This window comes from Mus musculus, chromosome 9 (assembly GCF_000001635.26).
Source record: "Mus musculus strain C57BL/6J chromosome 9, GRCm38.p6 C57BL/6J".
In the NCBI taxonomy this organism is placed as follows: Eukaryota; Metazoa; Chordata; class Mammalia; order Rodentia; family Muridae; genus Mus; species Mus musculus.
The window spans coordinates 108701646-108727251 of NC_000075.6; the positions used below are offsets into that span (position 1 = coordinate 108701646).

Consider the following 25606-nt stretch of genomic DNA (forward strand, 5'->3'; position numbering starts at 1 on the left):
ATGTTTTTATGCATGTGAAGGCTAGGAGAAGGCATGAGATCCCCTGAAATTGAATTCACAGAAGATTGTGAGGGTGTTCAGAATCGAACATGGGGCCTTCAGTAAGAGCAACAAGTGCTTTCTGACTGCTGAGATCTCTCTTCAGCTACATGGAAATTTATTCTTTTTTGTTTTTTTAAAAAAATTTCCATTATATCCATAAAAATTTATTACCCCCCTTGTGTCTCCTGAGTGCACCACCACTGCCCAGCTGGAAATTTATTCTTTTTTTTTTTTTGATGAAAATTTATTCTTAAGAAAATGAAAATGGTTTAATTTTTCTAATGAGGTTAGAGTGTGGGCAAGAAGGTCGAGCCAGTCAATGTATGTGCTTAAAAATGTTTTTAAAGATAGTTTTACTCTACAACTCAGGCCACCAAGTCTGCCTTAGAAAATAAACACTTAATAGGTCCATATATGTTTATTCCTTGATAACTGACTTGTACTAGTTCACTGAATATTGACTAAATAGAAGAAAGCCTCGGCTGGCTCTGCCCTGGCTCCACAGCCACCGAGCCTCAGGCCTGCCTTCTTGTTTGCTTTGCTTTTATGTTGGGAGTTGAATTCCAAGTCTGACACACACTAAGCACGGACCGTCCACTCAGCTACACTCCCAGCTGTGTTCTTTCTTTCTTTCTTTCTTTCTTTCTTTCTTTCTTTCTTTCTTTCTTTCTTTCTTTCTTTCTTGATTTATTTATTATGTTTATATTAGTTCACTGTAGCTGTTTTCAGACACACCAGAAGAGGGCATCAGATTCTATTACAGATGGTTGTGAGCCACTATCTGTGGAATTGAAATCATGACCTCTGGAAGAGCAGTCAATGCTCTTAACCACTGAACCATCTCTCTCCAGCCCTATTTTTTATTTCTAAGACAGGCCCTGGCAGGCTTAGCCTAGAACTTGTTATGGAAACAGGCTGGCTTTGAACTTGTAAGGGATTTGCTTGTCTTGCCTTTTAAGCACTGTGATCATAGATAGGACTGTGCTACAATTCCCAGCTCTGTTTTCTTTCTCCTTCCCTCCCCTCCCCTTCCCTCCCCTCCACCATCTCCTCTCCCTTCCCTTCCCTCCTCCCCTCCCCCTCCCCTCCCCTCCCCTCTCTTCCCCTCCCCTCTCCTCTCCCTTCCCCTCCCTCCTCCCCTCCCCCTCCCCTCCCCTCCCCTCTCTTCCCCTCCCCTCTCCTCCCCTCCCCCTCCCCTCCCCCTCCCCTCCCCTCTCCTCCCCTCTCTTCCCCTCTCCTCCTCCCCTCCCTCCTCCCCTCCCCTCCCCTCCCCTCCCCTCCCTCCTCCCCTCCCCTCCCCTCCCCTCCCCTCCCTCCTCCCCTCCCCTCCCCTCTCCTTTCAGATAGCCCAGGCTGGCCTTGAACTCCTTCCTGATCCTCTTGCCTCTACTATTTTAGGTTCTGGAATTCCAGGCACATTCATAGTACACAGATACACACCCAGCACCTGTACACATAAAATGGATAAAAATTAAAGTGAACAAAACAGGATTGGGATCATCAAAATACCAATAGCCAGAGGGAGTGAAGTGGCTAATAAAGGGGATTCGCCATGAAGAGTTGGTCTTTACCGTACGACAAAAAGTGATTATTTGGAGCCTGCTAGGTTTTGTTTCTAGATTTGGGTGTTTGTTCGTTTGTTTGGTTTTTTTTCCACTTCTGACTCAGTTTCTAGTCCATCATGCTACATCTTGCTTCTGCCTTGACCAGTCAAGTTCTGTATTTAGATACTGAAAAGTGTTTTGCCCTTACCCTGATCTGCTGTGAAGAGTGGCAGGAGACTTTGCTAGCACTGCCCCAGATGCGGCGACCCAGAAGAGTCAGGAGTTGTAGCGCTGATGAGTTCTATCCTGGACTTGTTGAATGCAGGGCCAGCTCTCAGGGCTAGGATCCAGCTGACATCAGCCAGCAGTGGGAATGTGAGTCTGAGAGGACACGAGTCATGAGTGGACCTTATCTTTTTATGGTTTTCTTTTTCTGTATTTGTCTCCTCTCTGCCTGAAAGTGACCTTCTCCCTCCTATTTCCCTCTTACTTGACAGTGAATTGCTTTTTTTCCTTTAAATAAATCAACCAGTTCAAAGGTTCGTTTTGTGCCAAGCAGCAACCCTATAAGGCAGGTGCTATTATTACCCTGCTTTTATAATGAGGAAACTGAGACTCAGAGGGTAAAGAGCTGTTCAAGGTCTCTTTCTGCAACTGCACAGCTTGGCCCCTGACCTGACCTGAGGCCGTGAGGGGATAAAGGAGGGACAGGGACCAGCAAACTGGGGTTGCTGTGCTGTCAGACTCTGGGCGGACAGCACCGTGGGGAGGAGTTAGCTGTTCTCTGCAGCTGAGCAGCCTCAGGATGCAAACATCCAAGACAAAGAAGCCGCCGTTACAAGTTTTACATACCGATCAGTTATATTTGTACACACTCGGACCGGAGGAAGGCTTTGTCACTTCCCAGCCTGCAGGACTGGAAAGGTTTTGCCAATTTCCCATGGTTCTGAGGCCTTGTCCATGTCCACAATACACATTCATTTGAGGCTTCCTCTGTAAGTAATTGAGGTGGCTCTGGGATTTGAACCCAAGCAGAGGGCTCAGATTTCATAATCATAAGAATAACCACTTTTGAGGAGGCAAATACTTACTATATGAGTAAAGTGTTCACAGTGCTCTTTTCTAAATAAGAGATTTTATTTTTTAAATTTATTTTTCAGTTCTATAAGTTGAACCCAGGGCCTTGTGGATACTTAAGGCCCTTTGGATTTTTTTTTTTTAAAAAAAAACAAGGGATATGATGGCAGAGGTTTTCTCTTTCAGGACAGTGTCTGAAAACGGGAACTTCACACGATTGCTAATACATTCTCTTTTTTCTGGTCTTGTTAGAACTGTTGCATTAGGCACATTGCTGGCCCTTCTTGTGGTGTTCTGCTCCCTTGGGGATGCTGTAACCATTTTCTTCCTGTGATAAACATTCATGACCTTCCACTCCCCTGTGGAAGATTTCCATTTGCTCCTCACTGCTTTTTGTAGTTTTCAATCCAAGCTGGAGCACGAGCTTTTCTGTCTCCTGCTTGATACATTCCAGGGAAGGACCGTGAAGGGCTTGGCGCTTGGGTCAGGTTCCCACACTGCAGTGTTACCTTACTGTGGCGGTGTGGAATCTTCCCAGCATGGAGCTTGCGTGCTGTCCTCTAGCTAAGTTAGAAGTGGACAGCAGCACTGGGAAAGACTGAGAGGCCACCCGTGCGGCACAGGGCTCCAGTCTGAAGGAGAAGAGGGCTGTGCAGACTTCTCCCTAGGACAAGCTGCTGCTGCTTTGCGTGACTCTTCCTCTGCTTGGGCTGCAGCGCTGGAGAGCGAGAGCTTCCGATTTGTAGGAGCTTCTGACCCTTCGAGAGCAGCAGAGGTTGGGGACATTTAAATTTGCTTTGGATCTATAATTAGAATAATAGCATGGTAGAATTTATTTTTATTTAAAAATATAAAATGTAAGGCAGGAGAGATGGCTCAGCAGCTAAGAGCACTGCTCTTCCAGAGGTCCTGAGTTCAATTCCCAGCAGCCACATGGTGGCTCACAACCATCCGTAATGGGATCCAACGCCCTCTTCTGGAGTGTCTGAAGACAGCTACAGTGTATTCATATATATATAATAAATAAATAAATAATCTTTAACGTATATGTGTATGTATATATGTGTGTATATATGAATATGTGTGTGTGTGTGTATATATATATATATATATATATATATATATATATATATATATATATATATATATGAATGAAATTAAGACAGGGATGGTGGCTTATGGGGCAAAGGCAGGTGGATCTCTGTGAGTTTTAGGCCAGTCTTGTCTATACAGAGAGTTCTAGAATAGCCAGAGCTACATAGAGAAACCTGTCTCAAAAACAAAAACAAACAAAAACCAGTAAAAGCATCTTTTATTCGCCTGATGTAATTATTGTCTCAGGGGCTTACTGCCTCCATCTGTTAGCCTAGGCCTAGTCCTGGAAGCTTCTAGCCTCTGTACAGTCTAATCTAGACCAAGTGTGTTTTCAGCCTCTGATACTTGCTGCTGAATAAGTTCATCTGTTTTACTTCTTTCTGTGCTCTGGCTAGCTGATTCAACTCAGCTCTTCTGGCTCAAAACTCCTCTCCAAGCTGACTGATTTCAAACTGGCTTCTTTCTAGGCCTTTGATTGAATTGCTCTGTTTGGTCTCAAACTAATGCTAGCAATCTTTTCTAATCTTCTGGCTCCTTCTCATTCTCTGGCTTGTTCTGTGTTCACCTGTTCAGCTTGTCCTCCCTTTGCAACCTTTAAAACTCTCCTGGTAAAACTGTGTTTTCCCTTCTTTCTGCACTGCCCCTCAAGTAACTTCCCTTTCCTCTCTCTTCTCATGAGAGTTGGACATATCCTATTCGGTCAAGTCTTTCTCTGATTCATCACTTTGTTTACCACTCAATTAGACATTACTTTCAAATATGGATGCTTCCTTCTATAAACTAACTTTACTTTCATTGTTTGGGATTAAAGGTTTTACAGTGTGATCAAATATCCTGCAAAAACATACAGCACACACATTTTCATATAAACAACTCTCAGTTGTCAGATTGAGATGATCACGGCAGATAAATCCTGTCTTTAAGGGCAGCTGTCTGAATTTCAGTCTCCTCTGCTTCCTAGTATAGTGAAAGAGTTGTGAGGAGTCTGTGTGATGATGCTTTTAAAATGTTTGGCAGGCTAGGTGTGATGGTACATGCACCTTTAATTCCAGGGTTTCGGAAACAGGGGCAGCCAGATCTCTATGAGTACTAAACAGCCTGGTCTATATAGTGAGTTCTAGGACAGCCGGGGCTACATAGAGAGAGAATTGTCTCAAAAAACAAAACAGAAAAAGGCTGGCATAATATTTGTACATGGTAAGACTAGAGAGATGGCTTGGTTAGTGAGGCTTGCTGCCAAATCGGAAGACCTGACTCCTGAGTTTAGTCCCAAGAACCCATATGGTGCAAGGAGAGAACTCAATCCTGCAAATTCTTTTTCCCTGCAGACATGTATACACATACAACAGACAAGTAAGTGATAAGGGCTGGGGAGGTGGCTCGGAGTTCTTGCTGTTCTCCCAAAGGACTGAGATTTGTTTTCTAGCACCCACATTGGTGGCTCAGAACCACCTGTAACTCTACCTCCAGATCTTCTGCATCTGTATGTACCAGCATACATGTAGCATTCACTCAGCACGCACAGAATACTTAAAATAAACCTTTAAAAGTATTTGAGTGTGCTTACAGGACAACAGCTCTGATAATTTATTTAATTTTTTAAATTAAAATGAGGAGAGTATGAGGAAGCATGCCAGGGCTTATACAAGGAGTTAGAGGCTAGCCCATGAGATTCAGTTCCCTCCCACCAGGAGCAAACTCAAGTTGTCAGGCATGGTGGGAACTGCCTATATCTCCTGAGCTGTCTGACTGGGCTCTTAGTTTTCCTATTGAGATAGTGTCTGGTTAAGTTGCCCGGGCTGACCTTGAATTTTGTTGGTAGCCTAAATAGGCTTTGAACATCTAATCCTCTGAGTCCAGACTGTATAAAGTGCAGTCTTATACCAAGCTCCAGTTTCCTAGGCTTTGTTTCCTATCTTTAGTTTTTGTGTTTGGAGAGTTTTGTCCAGTTCGCCCACTGTGGGTAGCATAAGATTAGACAAGTTTTTACTTTTTATAGTAGACAGCTGTGTTTACATGTTCTGAGTTTAAAATATTCATGCCTATTTCAGAACTAAATTTTTTTGAGAACAGCAAAGAGGATTTCTGTATTATAAGCACATTATAAACAGAAATACTATGAACAGTGTCCCTGTATAGTGGGATGGCAGCTGCAGACCGGTTACTAGAGAGAACAATGCTGTAGGCCTCAAACCCACAGAGCTCCTCCAGTCTCTGTCTCCTGAGTCCTGGGGTTAAAGTCATGAATGACCACACCCAGGAAAATCAGCTTCTCTTTAAAGCTAGTCCTCTGTATCCATGGGTTCAGCTAACTTTTGGTTGAATAGATTGAGTCATGTCCTACCCCAAAGATGACTATTTTGGTGCATATTTGTGATACTATGATTTAAAGTGAACTTATGTAACAAATATATACAAAAGATCTGTAGTAACAGTGGCTAGAGGGGGCTGTCAATGTGCTTGCTGTCAAGCATGATGACCTCAGTTTGATCTTCAGAACCTAGATAAAGGTAAAGGAGAGAGCCAATGCCAAAGGGTTGACCTTTGACCTTCAGACACACACTGGAGTTTGCTTTTATTTTCTGTCCCCTTACATACAATCATGGAGACACACACACACATTCTCATTCTCTCTCCCTCTCCCTCTCCCTCTCAGAAAGTTCTGTAGTATGTCAGGCTTTGAAGCTACATGGGCAAGCAAAGATAGACCTAATTTTATTCTTTGGGGCAATGGTAGGAAGGGAGAGCACAATCAACCAAATCAATGACTTAGATCGCTTTAGCGTTATGCTGTGACATCACTTCTCTGAAGGGAAGGCACTTGGTTCTTTTACAGAGCTTGTGACAGGACTATGACCTGATCTGGAAAGTCAGTTAAAGCGTCCTTTTCAATGTCTTACAGAGAAAAGTCTTAGCTCCCAAGGCTCCGGTAAGCGCAAGTGTTCACTGAATGTGAAGGTTTGAGTAAGAATGGCCCCATAGGCTCTTATATTTGAATGCTTTGTCATCCGAGAGTGGTGATATTTGAGAAGGACTAGGAGGTGTGACCTTTTTGGAGGAAGTATCTCACTGGGTTTGGACTTGGAGGTTTAAAAAGTCCATGCTAGATCAAGTTCTCTTTCTTGTAGCCTACAGATCAGATATAGGCAACTGGATATTCTTGTCTGGATCTCACAGGGCAGATATGAGAGGTATAAGAGTGAGCTTTTGTTTGAAATTGTGAGCATTATTGAGATCTTTCAGGGCGAGAGTGGTAAAGCAAGAAGAAGAGGGCTCTGACTGACAGGCATGATGCCTAGAACACCCGGTGCCACAGGATTGGCAGAGGACAGCGAACCTCTAAACATGGGAGAATCCAGGCATGTGGTGTGACCGAATGGAAACATGGAAATAGCGTTCAAACTTTATTTTTCCTAGCAACCACTAAGGATCTTGCACTTGAGATTTAATTTTTTTTCTGACAATGTTCTATTATTTCATTGTCTCAAAAGGCATAACCGAGATTAGGTTGCTATAATTTTATTGTCTCCTAGTAACAAGAAAAGCATCCAGTACTTTTATAAAATAGCACTACCAGCGTGAAGTGTCATTTCTGTTTCCTACCGCTCGAAGCCTACTGTCAAGCTGCTAGAGACAGTCTGTCTAACACTGGAGAGAAGTGCTCGAGCAGCCAGGGCTGCTTCTGCTCCTCTCTGTCGAGCTGGTGCCATGCCGGCGGGGCCCAGGAAGGCATGAACTACATTTTATCAGGAAGATTATACTGCCTAAGATGCAAATGCTAGAAAGCTATAGTATTTAGAATAGAGATAGACATATTCCTGAAGGGATAGAGTAAAACAGTTTCAGAGTGAGGGATATTGAGAAAAGGAGAGTTGAGTGGTTTGCATTGGCTAAAAATGGCAGATCCTTCTTATGGAGGGAAAAACTTACTATCAGCTGTATCAATAGAGGGGCATTCCTTGAATGTGCTCTGGTAGATTTTTTTCGTTTTTGTTTGTTTGTTTTTTGAGACAGGGTTTCTCTGTGTAGCCCTGGCTGTCCTAGAGCTCACTCTGTAGACCAGGCTGGCCTCGAACTCAGAAATCCTCCTGCCTCTGCCTCCCAAGTGTTGGGATTAAAGGCATGCGCCACCACTGCCCAGAGAATTTTTGTTTGTTTGCTTTGTTTTTTATTTTTTAACCTCAGAGCCATCTCAGGCTCCTATCAGAAACACCAGAAGAGAGCATCAGATTCTATTACAGATGGTTATGAGCCACCATGTTGTTGCTGGGAATTGAACTCAGCACCTCTGGAAAGCAGTCAGTCCTTTTAACTGCTGAGTCATCTCTCCATCCCTCGATTTTTAAAAAACATTTATTTATTATTATATCTAAGTACACTGTAGTTGTCTTCAGATGCACTAGAAGAGGGCTTCAGATCTCATTACGGATGGTTGTGAGCCACCATGTGGTTGCTGGGATTTGACTCAGGTCCTTCAGAAGAGCAGTCGGTGCTCTTAACCACTGAGCCATCTCTCCAGCCCAGATTTTTGTTTTTTTAAAAGATTTATTTATTGGATTTGTATGAACATTTTGCCTGAATCACAAGTGTGCAGGTGCCTCTGGAGGCCACAAGAGGGTGTTAGAACATTTGAAACTGGAATTACAGACAGTTGGGAACTGCCAGGTGCTGGGAATCAAACCCGGGTTCTCTGGAAGAGAAGCAAGAATTCTAAACCCTCAGCCATCTCTCCAGGCACTGTGCTGAGGTAGGGTAGATTTCTAAGTAGTTAGTGGGGGTAGGGGGGTGGGGTGGGGTGGGGTTGATTACAGAATACAGAGCTAACCTCTTGTCCTCAGCTAATGTCAAATGACTAGAGTTAAATCCATATATAGCTACTTTTCATAAAAATTTAAATGTGAAAATGTTATGTACTTTTGTAGTTTACATTCAGTGAGTATACAGACATTAGGAGCTGTTTATAGTTGGGTAATGGTGGTACACACCTTTAATCCTAGTACTTGGGGGCCAGAGGCAGGTGGATCTTGGAGACTTCAGGGCCAGCATGGTCTATAGGACAGCCAGGGCTACACAAAAAACCCCTCTGTCTTGAAAAATAAAAATAAAAAGTAGGAAGAAAGAAAAGAAGGAAGAGAAGAGAAGAGCAGAGAAGAGAAAGTTACAATATGCTACCAATGCTTGGGAGGGGAGGCAGGAAAACCAGGAGTTCTAGGCCAGCTTTTTTTTACATGAGACCCTGTTTCAAAAAACAATGACAAAAATTAAGTAAGAACAGCTCTAGATTTATCTGTGACTTTTTCTGCAGAGGTTCAAGCACTTCTTCACTTGTTTTTATGAAGGAGGAGAACTAAAATGCGATTAAAATAAAAGATTTATATAAATATTTACAACTGATATATACTTTTCATATATCAAGTCAACCCAGAACACTCTAAAACTGCTGATTCTCCTTTTCAATGAAAGTTTGAGTTTGTTTTGTTTTGCAAATGAAGTGCATAATTGAGCAATAAGAGAATGAAAGGAACATTGGCTTTGAGCTCATTTGCATCAGTTTCCTCATCTGGTAAACAGATAATACTGCCTGTCTGAGAGGTGGCTTCCCGTAAGATTCAGTATATTATTAATGGGCCGTCTTGGACATCAGGGCTCATGGGGTAGCAAATTCCTGTGGACAGGCCTCTTCCGACACGAAGTGCGCTTGCTTCCTTGGGCCACCTGACCTTTCTGGAGCTCCGCTCCACGTCTGCCCTCTTCAGCACTAGCTCCCGTCAGCTCTTTTGTCATCGGAAAGTTGAGGGCATTAGAATATGATGGTTAGTTTTGATTGTCAACTTGGCAACATACAATCACCTAGAAAGAGTCTAAATGATGGATTTTCTAGGTCATACTGACCTGCGGAGAACTCTCTGGAATGCTTTAATTGATGTAGGAAGACCCAGCCTAAAATGTAGCTGTAGTATTTCCTGGGTTTGAATCTTGAACTGTATAAAAAAGAAGAAAAAAAGTGAGCTGAATACAAGCATGCATGGTTTCCTTGTCATCAATCTTTACTGGATATAACTGGCTGCTTCAAGTTCCTGCCTTGACTTCTCCACAACAGTAGACAGTAGCCTAGAACTGTAGCCAAGTGCACCATTCTCCGGGAAAGTTGCTTTTGGTACAGCAACAGAAAAGAAACCGCTTCAGTGCAGGACCACATGTTTGCTATTTCTAGCAGGCAGGGAAATGTTCCTGGCACTAAAAGCATGGAACACTGATCTTGAACTTGCAGGTGTCTATGTGCCTTTGCAAACTCCCCAGTATTGAGACTAAGGTATGTGCCACCACACTATGCCTAGCACTAAAGTTTTTAATTGTAGATTGTTTTTTGTTTTGTTTTTGTTTTGTTTTTTTTTGAGACAGGGTTTCTCTGTGTAGCTCTGGCTGTCCTGGAACTCACTTTGTAGACCAGGCTGGCCTCGAACTCAGAAATCCGCCTGCCTCTGCCTCCCGAGTGCTGGGATTAAAGGCGTGCGCCACCGCGCCCGGCTTAATTGTAGATTGTAAGGTCTAGTTCATCAGCTTCTGGGTCCGGCCAAGGAACCTGGTGCTTCACAATCAATTGGGAAATGTGCCCATGGGAAAACAGCTAGGACATCAGCCACAATCTTTCCATTCTTGTCTTCAATGTAGCAGAGGTGGGACAGGAAAATCTACAATAGATACAGTGTTTCCTATGAAGGCAGATGAGTTTGTAGCATTCATGTTCATCAGGCCCTGTGTTCTAGCATTTAGGATTGCAGATAATCATAATGGTGGCATGTAGAGTCGAGAACCTGTCAGACTGCTGAGAACAGAGAGATGTTATGTTGTCTGCTTGAAGAGGTACTATGCACCTCCAGGATTGAGTTTAGCAACCAAAGCCACAGAGCTAGATGGTGGAGCTGGGGCAGGATGACAGGATCCCTCAAGTAACTTGGTTAGGCTCAGATTTGCCTGTTTTCTTCTCTTTGTTTTTTTTTTTTTCCCTACTAATTCTTAAATTTTTCTCTCCCCTCCTCTCATTTTTGTTTATTTTTAGGCAGTAGCTCAAGCTCAAGTTGGCCTGGAACTCAATAAACTAGAACTTGTCTATCCTCCTGAGTACTAGGATGATAAGCATGCACTCCGTACCTGGTTAGGAGGTGTAGGTGACCAAACCTAGGAATTCACACATGCTGTGCAAGCACCTAACAGACAAGGTCTGTTTCTAGAGCCCAGTTTCTCCCTTTAGCAAGTGGGAACGTCATTTGTCTTTTTTTTTTTTTTTTTTTTTTTTTTTTTTGGTTTTTCGAGACAGGGTTTCTCTGTATAGCCCTGGCTGTCCTGGACCTCTCTTTGTAGACCAGGCTGGCCTCGAACTCAGAAATCCACCTGCCTCTGCCTCCCGAGTGCTGGGATCAAAGGCATGCGCCACCACGCCTGGCCATTTGTCTTTTTTAATGTATTTTTTTATTCTTGACCCTCCCTCCCTTTTTCCCAATGTTAAGGATTGAACCCAGGGTTTGTCAGATGGAGGACAAGTGTTCCTGCTATAGTTTCGGGTCTGTGCTTTGTTTGGTTTTATTTTTAGAGATAGGGTCTTGGTGTATAACCCAGGTTGGCTTCAAACCTCTAATACTCCTACCTCAATTTCTCAAGCACTGAGTTTACATGCGTGTACTACCATATCCGGATATATTTTCATCATTTTTTTTCATGTGTATGGGTATTTTGTCTGGTTGTATGTATGTGTACCACATGTACCTTGTGCCTACAGAGGCCAGAAGAGGGTGTCAGATCTCATGGAACTAGAGTTACAAATTTCTGTGAGCCATCATGTGGATGCTGGGAATTGAACCTAGATTCTGGAAGAGCAGCCAGTGCTCTTAACTGCTGAGTCATCTCTCTGGTGCCATATGTATTTTTATAGATTGTCAGGGGCAGGTATACAATACTCAGCACATAAATGGAGGTCGGAGGACGACTTCCCAAGAGTTCTTCTACCACATGGGTTATAGGGATGGAATCAGGTCACCAGGCTTGGGGACAAGCCCCTTTCTTTATCTAGTAAGATTTATTTCATTTAAATTGGGGCTGGAGAGATAGTTTAGCAATTAAGAGCATTGACTGCTCTTCAAAAGGACTTAATTTCAATTCCTAGCACTCAGTTGGTGGCTCACAACGGTCTGAAACTCCAGTTCGAGGGCCCTCTTCTAGACTCTATGGGCACCAGGTAGCCACATGATATATAGATATACATTGAGACAAAACACCTATACACATAAAACATAAAATCTCAAAATAAAATTTAAATTATATTTATAATTTAACATTTGTGAATATATGTAAGTTTAAGTTCCCGATTATTTTTAGCTACATTCACTTCACGCACTTGGATACACATGGAAGCCTGAGGAGAACAGGAGTGGGAGGTGCCCAGTGTCATCCTCTAGCACATTGAAGTTGTTGTTGTTGTTGTTGTTGTTGTTGTTGTTATTGTTATTATTATTATTATTATTATTATTATATTATTGAGACAGGGTTTCTCTGTGTATCCCTGGCTGTCCTGGAACTCACTCTGTAGAGCAAGCTGGCTTTGAACTCAGAAATCTGCTTGCCTTTGCTTCCCAAGTGCTGTGATTAAAGGCGAGCACCACCACTGCCCGGCCACACTGAAATTATAAGGGGCTTTTCTTTTTATGATCATGTTGAATAACAATAATTTGTGGTCAAATACAGAAGAGTATGGACTGACCTGCTATTGATTTTTGGGGTGCTTAATTCTATTATCAGAGGTCTTTGCAAGAAGTGGGGATAAGAATAGAGGCATGTAATGTAATGATGACTAATTTTTTTTTTCTTTTTTCAGTTCCGGTTCCTAGCAAATTTACTAGACGAGTATCAGGTATGTGTTCTCTTTTATGATATACTGCTAAAGTCCTATTTTAAGATATGAATATTTTAAGTGACCATAATTCATCTCTAATCTGAAAAGATAAACCAACTATATATATATATATATACATATATATATATATACACACACACACACACAACACACATTATACTAAAATTAAAACTATCTGTGATTCCTCATTCTGAGTAAATGTGTACATATATTATTATATTTGTTCTCTTTGTATCTGTCTCACAAGAATTTTCTATATTTAAAAGTAGAAAATTATTTCCAAAAGTGATTTTTCATTTTACTATTTTTAGTATCCTAGATTATACTACCATTAAATTTTCTCATGAGTTTTAAGGTCACTTGACTTATGTCTTCAGTTCTAGCATGGGAAGTGGTGTTCTCTGGTGAGAGGCTGACATTGTCATGCTCTTTTTAGAGGCAGTGTATAGAGAAGGCTGCAGGGGAAACGTATCCCAAATATGTCTTTTTGTTTTTCACTACTATCTCAAGAATAAGCAATTTAGCTGCAAACAGAGCTTTAGCTCACCTGATGGTTCTCTAGTTGTTAATAAAAATCAATGCTTTCAGAATCCAGAATATCTATGTGTATCTGTCCACATGCTTGTCTGTGAATCACATGCATGCCTGGTGCCAAGATGGCCGGAAGAGGGTGTTGCTCCTTTGGAACTATAGTTAGAGAACATTCTGAGGTGCCGTGCTGGTGCTTGGAATTGAATCTGCTTCCCCTAGAACAGCAGTGCCTTTACGCACTCAGCTCTCTCCCAGCTCCCCCCACATTATTTTTTAAATAAGTTTTCTGCTGTTGGTGGTGGTGGTGGTCTTTCCCTTTGGTTTTATTTATTTTAGACTGGGACTGATTGTGTAGCCCAGGGATGGATTCATGATTTTTTGTTTTATTGACTGATTGATTGATTGACTTTGAGACAGGGTTTCTTTGTGTAGCCCTGGCTGTCCTAGAACTAACTCTGTAGACCAGGCTGTCCTCAAACTCAAAGATGTACCACCACTGTCCAGTTTGGATTCATAAATGTTTAAAGCACTGTTTTCTTGGGGGCGGGGGGAGGCTCTTGCTGTGTAGCCTAGGCTCGTCCTAAACTCATGGCAGCTTTCCTGTCCTTCGCTTTTTGGGTTCTGGAATGCAAGCATACACTACCATACCTGTTCTAATTGCTGCTTTCTTGATACAGCCTCAAATTAGTGTTAACTGTCTTTGAAATATGGCTACCAATTTCAAAATTTCATTCATCAAAAATAAAAGGGAGCTGGGCAGTGGTGGCACACGCCTTTAATCCCAGCACTTGGGAGGCAGAGGCAGGCAGATTTCTGAGGCCAGCCTGGTCTACAGAGTGAGTTCCAGGACAGCCAGGGCAACACAGAGAAAACCAAAAATAAAATTAAATTAAATTAAAAAAATAAAAGGGAAAGAAAACAGACTTCACATATAGGTTGAGGCTTTAAAATACATTAAGCAGAGATGTTTGTTAACATCTGTGTGTCTATGCAGTGAGTTTTGACTGCTGATGACTGACAGGCTAGTTCATTGGGAATCTGGTACTGTGTCAGCTATTTATTTATTTATTTATTTTTAAAGATTATTCATTTACTTGTGTATATGAGGGCTCTATCTTCATGTATACCTGCATACAGAAGAGGCCATCAAATCCCATTACAGATGGTTGTGAGCCACCCACTGGTTGCTGGGAATTGAATGCAGGACCTCTGAGATAGCAGCCTCATCTCTTAACCACTGAGCCGTCCCTCCTGCCCTAGTTATTTATGTTAAGTGATTATCTACTAAATAGCACTGCCATGTAAGCTTACATGTTTACAGTGTTCTAAAATAATATGTCACTAACAGTCGCTCAGTATCCTTTAGAAACCCAGTCACAACTGAATTATGCCTCCCCACCAGACCTACACATTGAAGCCATACCTGTGTAATAGGAACACAGCCTGTGAAAGGGTTATGAAGGGTCAACAAAAACAGGACTTTTGTCCTTATAAAAAGAGGAAGGGAGTTGGGGTGATGGCTAGCCTGGCGCTTGCTTGTAATGTACGTTTGAGGAACTGATGCGCCCTGGCACCCACATAAAAGTTTTAAGTGTGGCAGCACACATCTATGTCAGAGCTGGGAAGGTGGAAGACGGATGAATTCATGCAGCTCACTGGCCAGGCAGCCTAACTGAGAATGTGAGCTCCAGGTTCAGTTAAAGACTATCCAAACAGTAAGACAGAGGCTGGGGTGGTGGAACATGCCTTTAGTCCCAGGACTTGGGAGGCCCATGTAGATGGATCTTTGAGACCAGCTAGAGCTACATAGCGAGACCCTGTCTGAAATACAAATATAGATACTTGATGGATGGGTGGGTGTATAGGTAGACAGATAGATGGATAGGCAGACAGACAAATGGATGGGATGTAGAGTAATGAAAAAGGAACCTCTGGCACACACATGAACACCATACTTTCTCTCTTTTTTTTTTCTAAAATCACACATTTTATAACTTTTTTCTCTCTCTCCAATATTTAGTCTGTGCAGAAACGTTTAACCCTGATGAAGAAGAGGAGGATAACGATCCAAGGGTAAGAACTAAAGCGAAAGTGCTACATGGAATTATATTTTCTATTAATTCTCTTCTACTACATGCCTCATACAAACCACTGATAGTGGAAGTAAGAGCAAGTTAAAATCTCCTTGTGAGTCACATGCTCTCACATGCAGACCCTCGCTTCTCCTGTCTGCATGCCTGTGTGAGAGCGGATACAGACTGTAAAACTAACCAGGCAGCCACAAGAGAGGAGCAAGAGCTGTAGAGGAAAGCTGAAGAGGGCGCAGGAGGACTTCTGCATCCTGAAGACAGAAATGAAAAGGAGAGTATTAAGGGTTCGAAGGTCAAGTGGAGGAGAGGAAGAAAAGGGGATTGAAGAAGAGAGGAAGGAAGAGAAAGAACAAAAACAAAATTTGCATGAAAAATACCAAAGGAAACTTAATGATTTGTGACTTTTTTATAGGATAGATTGCAACCAACTCTGGTTAAGGGTTTGGTGAGGAGCCCAGGACTGGCTTTGCAGAAGCCCTGGCCTTAGGCAGGTGGCACAGTCAGGTTCAGCAGTCACGAGGGAAAGCTCTTCCTAAAGATACACAAATGGAGACCATTACATTGTTGTAATAGTGAAAAATGAAAAAACCTAAAACGAGTCTTAATAAAGGAATACAATTTCCTATTGCACATGTATGGAGTTGCTTCCCTCTTCCCACCTTTATGTGGGTTCTGGCGACTGGGCTCAGGCTGCCAGGGCCACAGAAGCAGCCAGCCCCTCCTGCTGCAAATTTAACCTATTTATTTTTGGTAAAAAACATGTTTAGAAAGTAACTCAATAGGCCTCTTAATTATAATATCATTAAGTTGTAATGTTTCTTTTTAGTTCAGCAAATGTTTTTGTCTGTAATAATGGTTATAAAGCACCTGCTAAATGAATTTAAGGTATTGTTTTTAGAGACCTTACATATATTATTTAACTCTTAGACAACTAGTTTGTAAATACTACTGTTATTGTTAATAGTGTTATTGTTGGAGTGTTAAGTGTAGCTTACATAGCTGTTGTTAATTACCATCTCCATGTAGATGTCAGAAGACAATATGAACTGATTATTTTCTTTAAAGGTACTCTTTCTAAGCTGGAGAAATGGCTTGGTGGTTAAGAGCACCTGCTGCTCTTGCAGAGAACCCATGTCCAGTTTCCAGCACCCATACCAAGTGGTTCTTAACCACCTTATAATTCCAGCCACTCTACCTCTGTAGGCACCTGCACTCATATGCACCTACCACACACTGACACACACACATACACATAATTTAAAATGAAAGTTTAATGGGCTCTGTGTTCAAAATAGATCCAAACTTCTCTGCTTCTTGGTACCTGCATGGTTACCACCCGGGTGGAAACAACCACTGTTGGGACTGCAGTAGTGTAAGCTCCCAGCTTCTTCTCTATTCCTGCCTTCCTGTAGGCCTGTAACAGCCAGTGTGATCCTTCAGATATTAAACCTGTTCCTGAATTGATAACCTCAAACCACCCCCAAGTTAGAGAAAGTTCCATTTATTCTATGACCTATGTATACTGTGCTCTGTGAGTTTGGATATCCCTCCCCGACTGAGCGAATCTGGTCTCTGTGTCTGTCTGTCTGTCTGTCTGTCTGAGCCTCATCTCTCAGTTATTTGTCAGATCTGCTACCATTCTCACCCCATAGAATGCCTTGTTCTTCCCAAAGCAGCCTCGCCACTCACTCTCAGGTGGCACTGCGTAAGATCTTAGCATCATTGTCTCCTCCTCAGTGGGCCTCACCCACCCTCATCCTTCCCTCCCCGGCCTATTGACTATCCTTAATCGTGTCCGTTTCCAACATGTTTTCTGTTTGTAGACTCTGAGGGCAAAGGTTTTCTCTATGTGTTCACTGTTGTCTCCAGAGTTAGGAGAGTGCCTAACTTATTGAAGGAACAGGCTATAACTCTCTGCTGTCCAGATGAGAGTTGGGAGGCTCCTAGGGGATGATGCAGCCACACAGACAGCAGATGGTTCTAGAGCCGTGCTTCTTACTCCTGGATTCCATTGCCTTTCCATAGCAGCACACTGCTTGCTGTTTTTGTAGAATTAGAATTGTAATACATACATAGATATATACATTACATACATACATAGATACATACGTACATAGATATATACGTACATAGATACATAGATACATACATACATACATACATACATACTCTTTGTTTTTCTCTCACTTTTTAGGAAAACATGTTAATTTTTAAATGGGTGAATTCTAAATGCAATAAAATAAATGTCTTGACTTTATTTCAATTGACAGGTGGTTCATCCCAAAACTGATGAGCAGAGATGCCGGCTTCAGGAAGCTTGTAAAGATATTCTTCTTTTCAAAAACCTTGATCAGGTAATGATAATTTTTTTTGTTTGTTTGTTTTTTCGAGACAGGGTTTCTCTGTATAGCCCTGGCTGTCCTGGAATTCACTCTGTAGACCAGGCTGGCCTGGAACTCAGAAATCCTCCTGCCTCTGCCTCCCAAGTGCTGGGATCAAAGGCGTGCGCCACCATGCCCAGCTGGTTGATTTTTAAAAAATATTTTTGTTATAATGATACTTTAGCTTTTTTCCTATTTGTTATTTAATCAATTTTTTAGCACATTAGCTGCAGTTGAATTAGATTTATTTACACATTCAGATTTATTTATTTACAAAAAATGCTTTTATTTTGTTGATCACTATAGTGAAGATAGGGTTTTATTTTTGTTTTTTTGTTTTTTTTTTTAAGACAGGGTCTTACTATATAGCCTTAGGTAGCAGTGAAACTCCCCGTGTAGACCACCCCAGCCACAAACTCAGAGAGACTCCCTTTCTCCTGCCTTCTGAGTGCTGGGATTAAAGTCATACACTACAACACCCACTAAAGACATGATTTTAAAATGCCTTTAGTTATGCTAGTGATTTAGATGTGCTAAGGTATACTACTATGAAATGCCAAGGTAACACGATCCTGGCTTTGTTTGGAGGGTCTAAATTTGTTTGGCAAAGGAATTGATTTTCCTAGGGAAGCTGCTATGTGTTTCTCATCGCCATAGTGGCCAATCAACTACGTGTGTGGTTGTTCACATGGAAGGCTTCTCTGGTAATGGCTTCAAGTTCTGTGTATCTACAGGGTTTCGAATAGGATGTGTGACCAGGTGTCTCTTGTAATCTGTGTGTGTGTGTGTATGTATGTATGGTGTGTGGTGTGTGTGTGTATGTAGTATTTGTGTTTGTGTGTGTGGTGTGTGTGTGTGTGGTGTGTGGGTGTATTTGTGTGTGTGTGTTTGTGTATGGTGTGGTGTGTGGGTGTGTGTGTGGTGTGTGTGTGTGGTATGTGTGTTTGTGTATGGTGTGGTGTGTGTGTGTGTTTGTGTGTGTGTGTTTGTGTATGGTGTGGTGTGTGGGTGTGTTTGTGTGTGTGTGTTTGTGTATGGTGTGGTGTGTGTGTGTGTTTGTGTGTGTGTGTGTATGGTGTGGTGTGTGTGTGTGTTTGTTTGTGTGGTGTGTGGGTGGGTGTGTTTGTGTGTGTGTGTTTGTGTGTGGTGTGGTGTGTGGGTATGTGGGTGTGTTTGTGTATGGTGTGGTGTGTGTGTGTGTTTGTTTGTGTGGTGTGTGTGTGTGTGTGTGTGTGTGTGTGTGTGGTGTGGTGTGTGTATGCCATTGTACACATGTGGAGGCCAAAGGACAACTTATTATAAATCAGTTCTTCTCTTCTGTGTGGGATCTTAGGGATCAAAGTCAAGATATCAGAATTGTTAGCTAATGTTCTTAACTTTCAGAGCCACATCTCTAGCCCTCCACTCTGTTTTTGAGACAAGATTTCTCATGGACCTCACTGATTATCAGTTACCCAGCCTGGCTCCCAGTGAGCTCTGGGGATCTGCCTGTCTCTGTCCATCCATTGCTGCGTTATTGATGCGCATCTGTGCCTAGCTTATATGCAGGCTCTGGGGATTCAAACTCAGGTCCTTTTGTGACAAGCACTTTACCACCTGCACAGTCCCATTTTTTAACATCCTGTCTGTAGCAATTCTCTGATTTGAAGGCCATGGACTAAAGCCACAGGTATGGCTGAGGCTAGGCCTATTTCTGGGAATCCCAGACTGTGCAGAGGCAGGAAGTTTGGGGTTAGAATTCCCTTACGACTCAGCTCTTAGGAAAGACTGAGTATCACTGCAGCTCCCCAGGAATCCGACTGCTCTATGCTCCTGACCCGGGAGTCAACCGTTTCTTCTGTTTGTCAACCTGTCTGATAGTAGCCATATGGCTTATAGGAATGCCCAAAACTTTATGTGGTGCTTGTTAGTCTGAGACGAGTAAAACAAGGACAGTGAGCTGAAGGAGAGTCCTGTTTATCTGGAGTGCAGTCTTGTGATAGCTCTTTGTCCTGAAAGACCCAGCCATATAAATAAATGGAGAGGGGCTTTCCTTTTTACTTAGAGTTACTAAAACCATTTGTCAATTTTGTACTGTCAGAGTTGTAGGAAAGTTTTATTTCCTAATATTGGATACACTTTTACCATTTTACTTAATGAAAAATAACTGATCTGAGAGCATGGTGAAACATAAATCAGCAGGAGGAGGCTGAGGCAGGAGGATCTCAAGTTTGAGGCTGATCTGGGCTGCACATCAAGAGCCCGTTGGAAGACTCAAAGACAGGGAATAGGGAGAGAGAGGAGAAGAAAAAAAGGCATCCGACATTTTATATTGTTACTAGTTTTCTTCTGTTGAATTTTTGTTGTTTTTTGAGCATGTTATATGTGCATGACACGTGTGTTCTCATATGTTTGGGTGTGGGCCAGAGGCTGATGCTAAGTGTTGTTCCGATCACTTGCCACTTTATATATTGAGGCCCAGTCTCGCCACCTAGCTTGCCCCAGGGGTCCCCTAATTCTGCCTCATCAGCACTGGGATTACAAATGAGCTGACACATGGGTGCTGTAAGCCCAACCCAGGTCGCTACACTGCATGGCAAGTAGTGTACCCATGAGCTGTCTCCTCAGCCCTATTTTCTCCTGTTTTTATATTCATATTCCGTAGTCAGTTTTACAACAAAATTATACCTAGCTGTACTTGATCTGCCAGATATATCTACCCATCCCTTGCCAAAGGGGTCACCATACTTCTTCCTAAATAGCAGAACACTAATCATTTTCGTCACAGCTGTAGCTCTGCAGTCTGATATCAGCACACTTTGACCTGAATACTCTGATGTGCACATTATGAGCTAGAGTTCAACTTATATATGTTTCTAGTTTGTCTAGAAGTTGAGTCTAGGACCTCGCACATGCTAGGAAGTGCTCTAGGTCTCCTGGGTGGCCTTAGATCAGTTTGTAGAGCAGGATAGCTCAGCCTCGAGGTTTCTTATTTTTTATTTTGAGACAGCATCTCCCTGAGTTGCCTAGGTTGGCCTGTGGCTCTCACTGTAACCCAGATAGTCCTTGAGGATCTTCATACCTTAGCCTCCCTAGTAGCCTGCACTATCAGACCTGGTGGTAAATGCACTACTCTTTAGTATAGTGCATAGTCTTCTGTGTATCAGGCTTGACAGATGCATGCACAGGTGATCTTGACTCTAATCAGATCCTATGCAGTTTTCTATCTAACCAGATAATCTAATCTAATTGCCATGCCTTTTCATGATTCATGCTGCCTCTACCCATTTGGAGGCAATTACTGTTTTGATTTATTTTATAATTGATTATTTCATTTATTTAAAAATTTCATATAAATAGAATTATGCCACATATATTATTAATATTTTTTTTGTTTTATTTTTTGAGACAGAGTCTCAAAATGAGTTCCTGGCTGACCTGGAACTCACTTTGTAGACCAGGCTGGCCTTGAACTCAGAAATCCACCTGCCTCTGCCTCCTGAGTGCTACGATTAAAGGCATGTGCCACCACCATCTGGCACAACATGTATTCTTAATATGAGCTTCTTTCCATTTCTAGTTTGCTGTTCGCTCCTGCTCATTTTGTAATTTCCTTTGTCCTCAGCTTCCGCCACTCCTGCCTTCTGTTTCCTCTTCATGTCCTTCTCTGCTCCCCTTTTCTCCTCTTTTCTTTCTTTGTCTGTTTTTCACTATGTAGTCCCAACCTAGAATTTATTACTTACTATGTAGCTCAGGCTGGCCTTGAACTCACAGTCTTCCTGCCTCAACCTCCTGAATATTGGGAGTAGAGAAATGTACCACCACACTGAGAAGATAATGCCCATTTCAACAAGTCTTTGTTGTGTTTTTTTTTTCCATTTTGTATTCCGTAATGTTGCCAAGGGCAAAATTGTGGAGTTGTGGGAGCTGGAGATATAGCTTAGAGGTTAAAAGCACTGACTGCTCTTTCAGAGGTCCTGAGTTCAGTTCCCAGCATCCACATGTGGCTCACAACTGTCTGTAATTCAGTAGCTATAAGACATGAGGGCCTGAGTTTGGATTCCCAGTACCCAGATAAAACTCCAACATGGTCCCATACCTTTATGACCGTCGCACAGTGGGAGTGAAGACCTGCAGGTTCCCAAAGCTCACTGGCTTCTCAGTCTAGCCTGTCCATGAGCTCTGGGCTCAGTGAGACCCTGACCCCACAGATAAAGTAGGGAACAATCTAGGGAAGACACTCATATTCACCTCTGGCCTCTGCATGCATGGACACACAAATACAATGCATTTCCAAATATAAATGGACACCCAAGGTTTAAATTTCAAATTTACAGTAAAGTCAAAAGAATAGAACCATGAACATGCACCACCACTGCCCAGCATAACATGTGGTTTTGTTTTTTTTGTTTTTTTGTTTTTTTTTTTCAAAGTTGAACCTGTTCATATCCTTGTTTGTTTTTAAAGTTTGTTTATTTAATGTATGTGAGTACACTGTCACTGTCTTCACACTAGCAGAGGGCATCAGATCCCATTATACATGGTTGTGAGCCACCATGTGGTTGCTGGGAATTGAACTCAGGACCTCAGGAAGAGCAGTGTTAATCGCTAGACCATCTCTGCAGCCCCACACCCTGTGTTCTTTTTATGATGTTCTTTGTTCTCAGTTGAGACACATGCTGTGCTTGATTGTGATGGCTTCGCTTTTGTTTCCTCTGGAGTATTGACCCTTTCCCTGACACCTCCTGTCAGTTTCTAGGGAGTTACAAGAGAAGGTGCTCAGAACAAGGCCCTCCTCAGATCTGGCCTGAGATGTTGCTTAGTTTGGATTATATGAGAAAATTTGAATGTATTGCCAGTATTTTTTTTTCTTTTTCTCTTTTTCTTGGCAGCATTTAAGTAGAAAATTTCAGGGAATGTCAGTCCATGTTTTCCATGAGTGTGGATGGCACACAATAGTAAGCATTCTTTTTTAGTATGTTAACTTGTACGGTAGTCCACACCCATGGGGCTTTGGAATTAAAGATGCCTTTTGAAGCACAGTTACTCTGACAGAAATTACATGGAATGTCGCAGAAATAACATAATTTCTCTCTTAAGTTAAAGCTAGTATTCTTTTCTTTTTTGCACTCTGGTCCTGAGACTTGAACTTAGGACCTCACATACTTGAGATATGTATTCTGTGACTAAGGTGTTCTGTGCATGTATGTGAAGGGGCATATTAGAGGTGCATGAGTATGTAGAAGCTAGATGTCAGCCTCAGGTGTCATTCTTTAGGTACTGTGTGCTTTTTTTAAACATGGAGTTTTGGGAATGAAACTCAGGTTGAATGAGCCATTTTTCCTGCCCCTAGCCCATTTTTTTGAGATATGGTGTCATGTAGCCCAGGCTGTCCTTGAACTCATTAAATAGCCAAGGATGGCCTTGAAATTCTTTTCCAGATTTAAGACCAGTGTTTGATCAGAATATAGTAGTATTGTATTTATTCATATAGTTGCTTTCTAGTTATGACATGTAATGTTGGTAAGTACATAATTATATATGTTATACATAATTGAAATATATATGTATATTTCCTGTCCATTAGAGACTACTTAATAAGCAACACTGTAGCAAAATGTTCTCCTTACATCTGCCTCCTTAGTCGTTAAAATTGATGAGGTAGAAATGAATCTTGTTTTAGAAGTTAGCTGTGAGTGTAGCAGAGTATAGAGCTGGCCTGCTCAGGTAAGGTGCCACTCTACAGTATAACTAACCTCTGAGGCCATCTGCTGTAGCGGTAGTTTCTACAGCGCCTTGGCTCCCAGCAGGTCGGGAGCAATCTGGATTCAGGAATGAAGGACACACACATACACACACCAGTTAATTTTTGACATGTTGTGATTAGCTCAAAGACTGGGTACTCCTAAACTCTCCCCTGCTGGCAAATTCTCCTCTGTTGCTCCTGAGACTCGTAAATCTTCCCCTGCTACCCCAGGCCCAGTTGGGGAAATGGCCACTTCCCTGAATTCTTCCATGACTGGTTGGCTTTCTCTCCTGCAGCTCTTATGCCCCACCCTTCTCCCCTGAGTCATGATGATTCCCCCAGTTCCTTCCACGCAAATCTAAAGGTGCTGCCTCAGTCTGCCTGCACAACCATTGATCATTGGCTCTTTTTGATCCATCAAAAACCAGCTGGGGACAAGGATCTTCAGTGTTTGGATACACAGATACCCTATTTTGGGGGCCAGATTAATTCAAAGCATTGGAACCAATTTCCAACAATATGCTCTCTAGATTTGCTAAACCCATTCATATTCATGTCCACACATTTAGGAAAGTAACAGCACACAGTTTTATATACAATATACTGGAGCCATCCAGGTAGAAGATACTTGTATAGGTGTAACCAGGGAAATTGGAACTATGATTTAGATAGTCAATTTTCATTTAAATTGTTGGAAAGCTCTTTATTTGTTAAATAATGATTATTATCACATGTTAATTATGAAAGTTAATGGGTTTCATTGTGACATTCCCATCTATGTAAATGTTTCCTCTGACCATTCTCCTGTTCTTTCCTTTTCTCACAGTCCATAGTCCTTCTTCATTTCCAGGTTATCTTTCTGTTGTTCAGTTTTCGAACGGAAGAGGAAACATGCATCGCTTGTCCCTCTGTGTTTGTTTTACTTCATTTAACATGATGCTGCCCGGTTCCTCCATTTCCCGCAAACGTCCGTGACTTCATTCACCTTGCTGTGTAGTTACCATATTTTCTCCACCTGCTCACATGGTGATGGGCATATAGGCTGATTTCATATTTTGACTCTTATGAATAGTAACATAAGAATATGAATATGTATTTTGTCTGCTGACTTCATTTCCTTCTGATGAATACCCAACAGTGTATAGCTGGATCATACGCAGCTCTATTCTTATCTTTTGAGGAGCTTGCCTTCTGTTTTCCATAGTGGTTCTAACTAATTTACATCTGCCTCCAGGACACAGTTCCTTTTTTTCCACTTCCTCACCAGCCTTTGCTAACTGTTCTTATAATACACATTGGATTCAGGGTGGCATGGGATCTCGATACAGCTCAGATTTGCGTTTCCCGCTGAGCCCCTCCCCCATTTCTTTTCTGTTTTTAGAGGCGGTCCTATTCTTATACCTTAGTTTGACCTTGAATGCTGCCTAGGATAACCTTGAACTTCTGATCCTTCTGCTTGTATTTCCTGGTGCTGGAATTAAAGTGTTTGTTTATTTATTGCAGCACTTGGAGTCAAACCCAGGGCTTTTTTTGTTTGTTTGTTTGTTTTGAGACAGGGTTTCTCTGTATAGCCCTGGCTGTCCTGGAACTCACTTTGTAGACCAGGCTGGCCTCGAACTCAGAAATCTGCCTGCCTCTGCCTCCTGAGTGCTGGGATTAAAGGCGTGTGCCACCATGCCTGGCAAACCCAGGGCTTCTTGAGTGTGAGGCAAAACACTCTACCAGTTGGGCCACATCCCCAGCCCCAGCCTCAGACATCTGCGTGCCTCTGCCTCCTCGGTGCTGAGATTAAAACCGTTTGCTAGCCCGGACTTTCTTTTAATAAATGTCTCTTCAGATCATTAGCCCGATATGTCAGTACACTGTCTTCAGATGCACCAGAAGAGGGCATCAGATCTCATTAAGGGTGGTTGTGAGCCACCATGTGGTTGCTGGAATTTTGAACTTAGGACCTTCGGAAGAGCAATAGGGTGCTCTTACCCACTGAGCCATCTCACCAGCCCCAAATAAATAAATCTAAAAAAAAAAAAAAAAAAAAAAGGATAGGTGGTAGTATACAACTTTAATCCCTGCTCTCCAGAGGCAGAGGCCAGCAAATCTCTGAATTCAAGGCCAGCCTGGTCTCCAGAGCAAGTTCCAAGACCAACAGAGCTATATAGAGAAATCCTGTCTTCAAACAAACAAACAAACAAAGATAGGACTGGAGAGTTGGC

The 25606-nt window shown here is 42.2% G+C and overlaps 1 protein-coding gene across 1 annotated transcript in view; it reads left to right on the plus strand.

Annotated features, from left to right (window-relative positions):
- Prkar2a (protein kinase, cAMP dependent regulatory, type II alpha) overlaps window positions 1–25606 on the plus strand; it is a 58302-nt gene that overhangs the window by 9503 nt on the left and 23193 nt on the right. The window contains exons 2-4 of the mRNA NM_008924.3: window positions 12628–12663; window positions 15218–15270; window positions 17558–17641. Coding sequence (NP_032950.1) covers window positions 12628–12663; window positions 15218–15270; window positions 17558–17641 — 173 coding nt within the window. The remainder of the gene's footprint in view (window positions 1–12627; window positions 12664–15217; window positions 15271–17557; window positions 17642–25606) is intronic.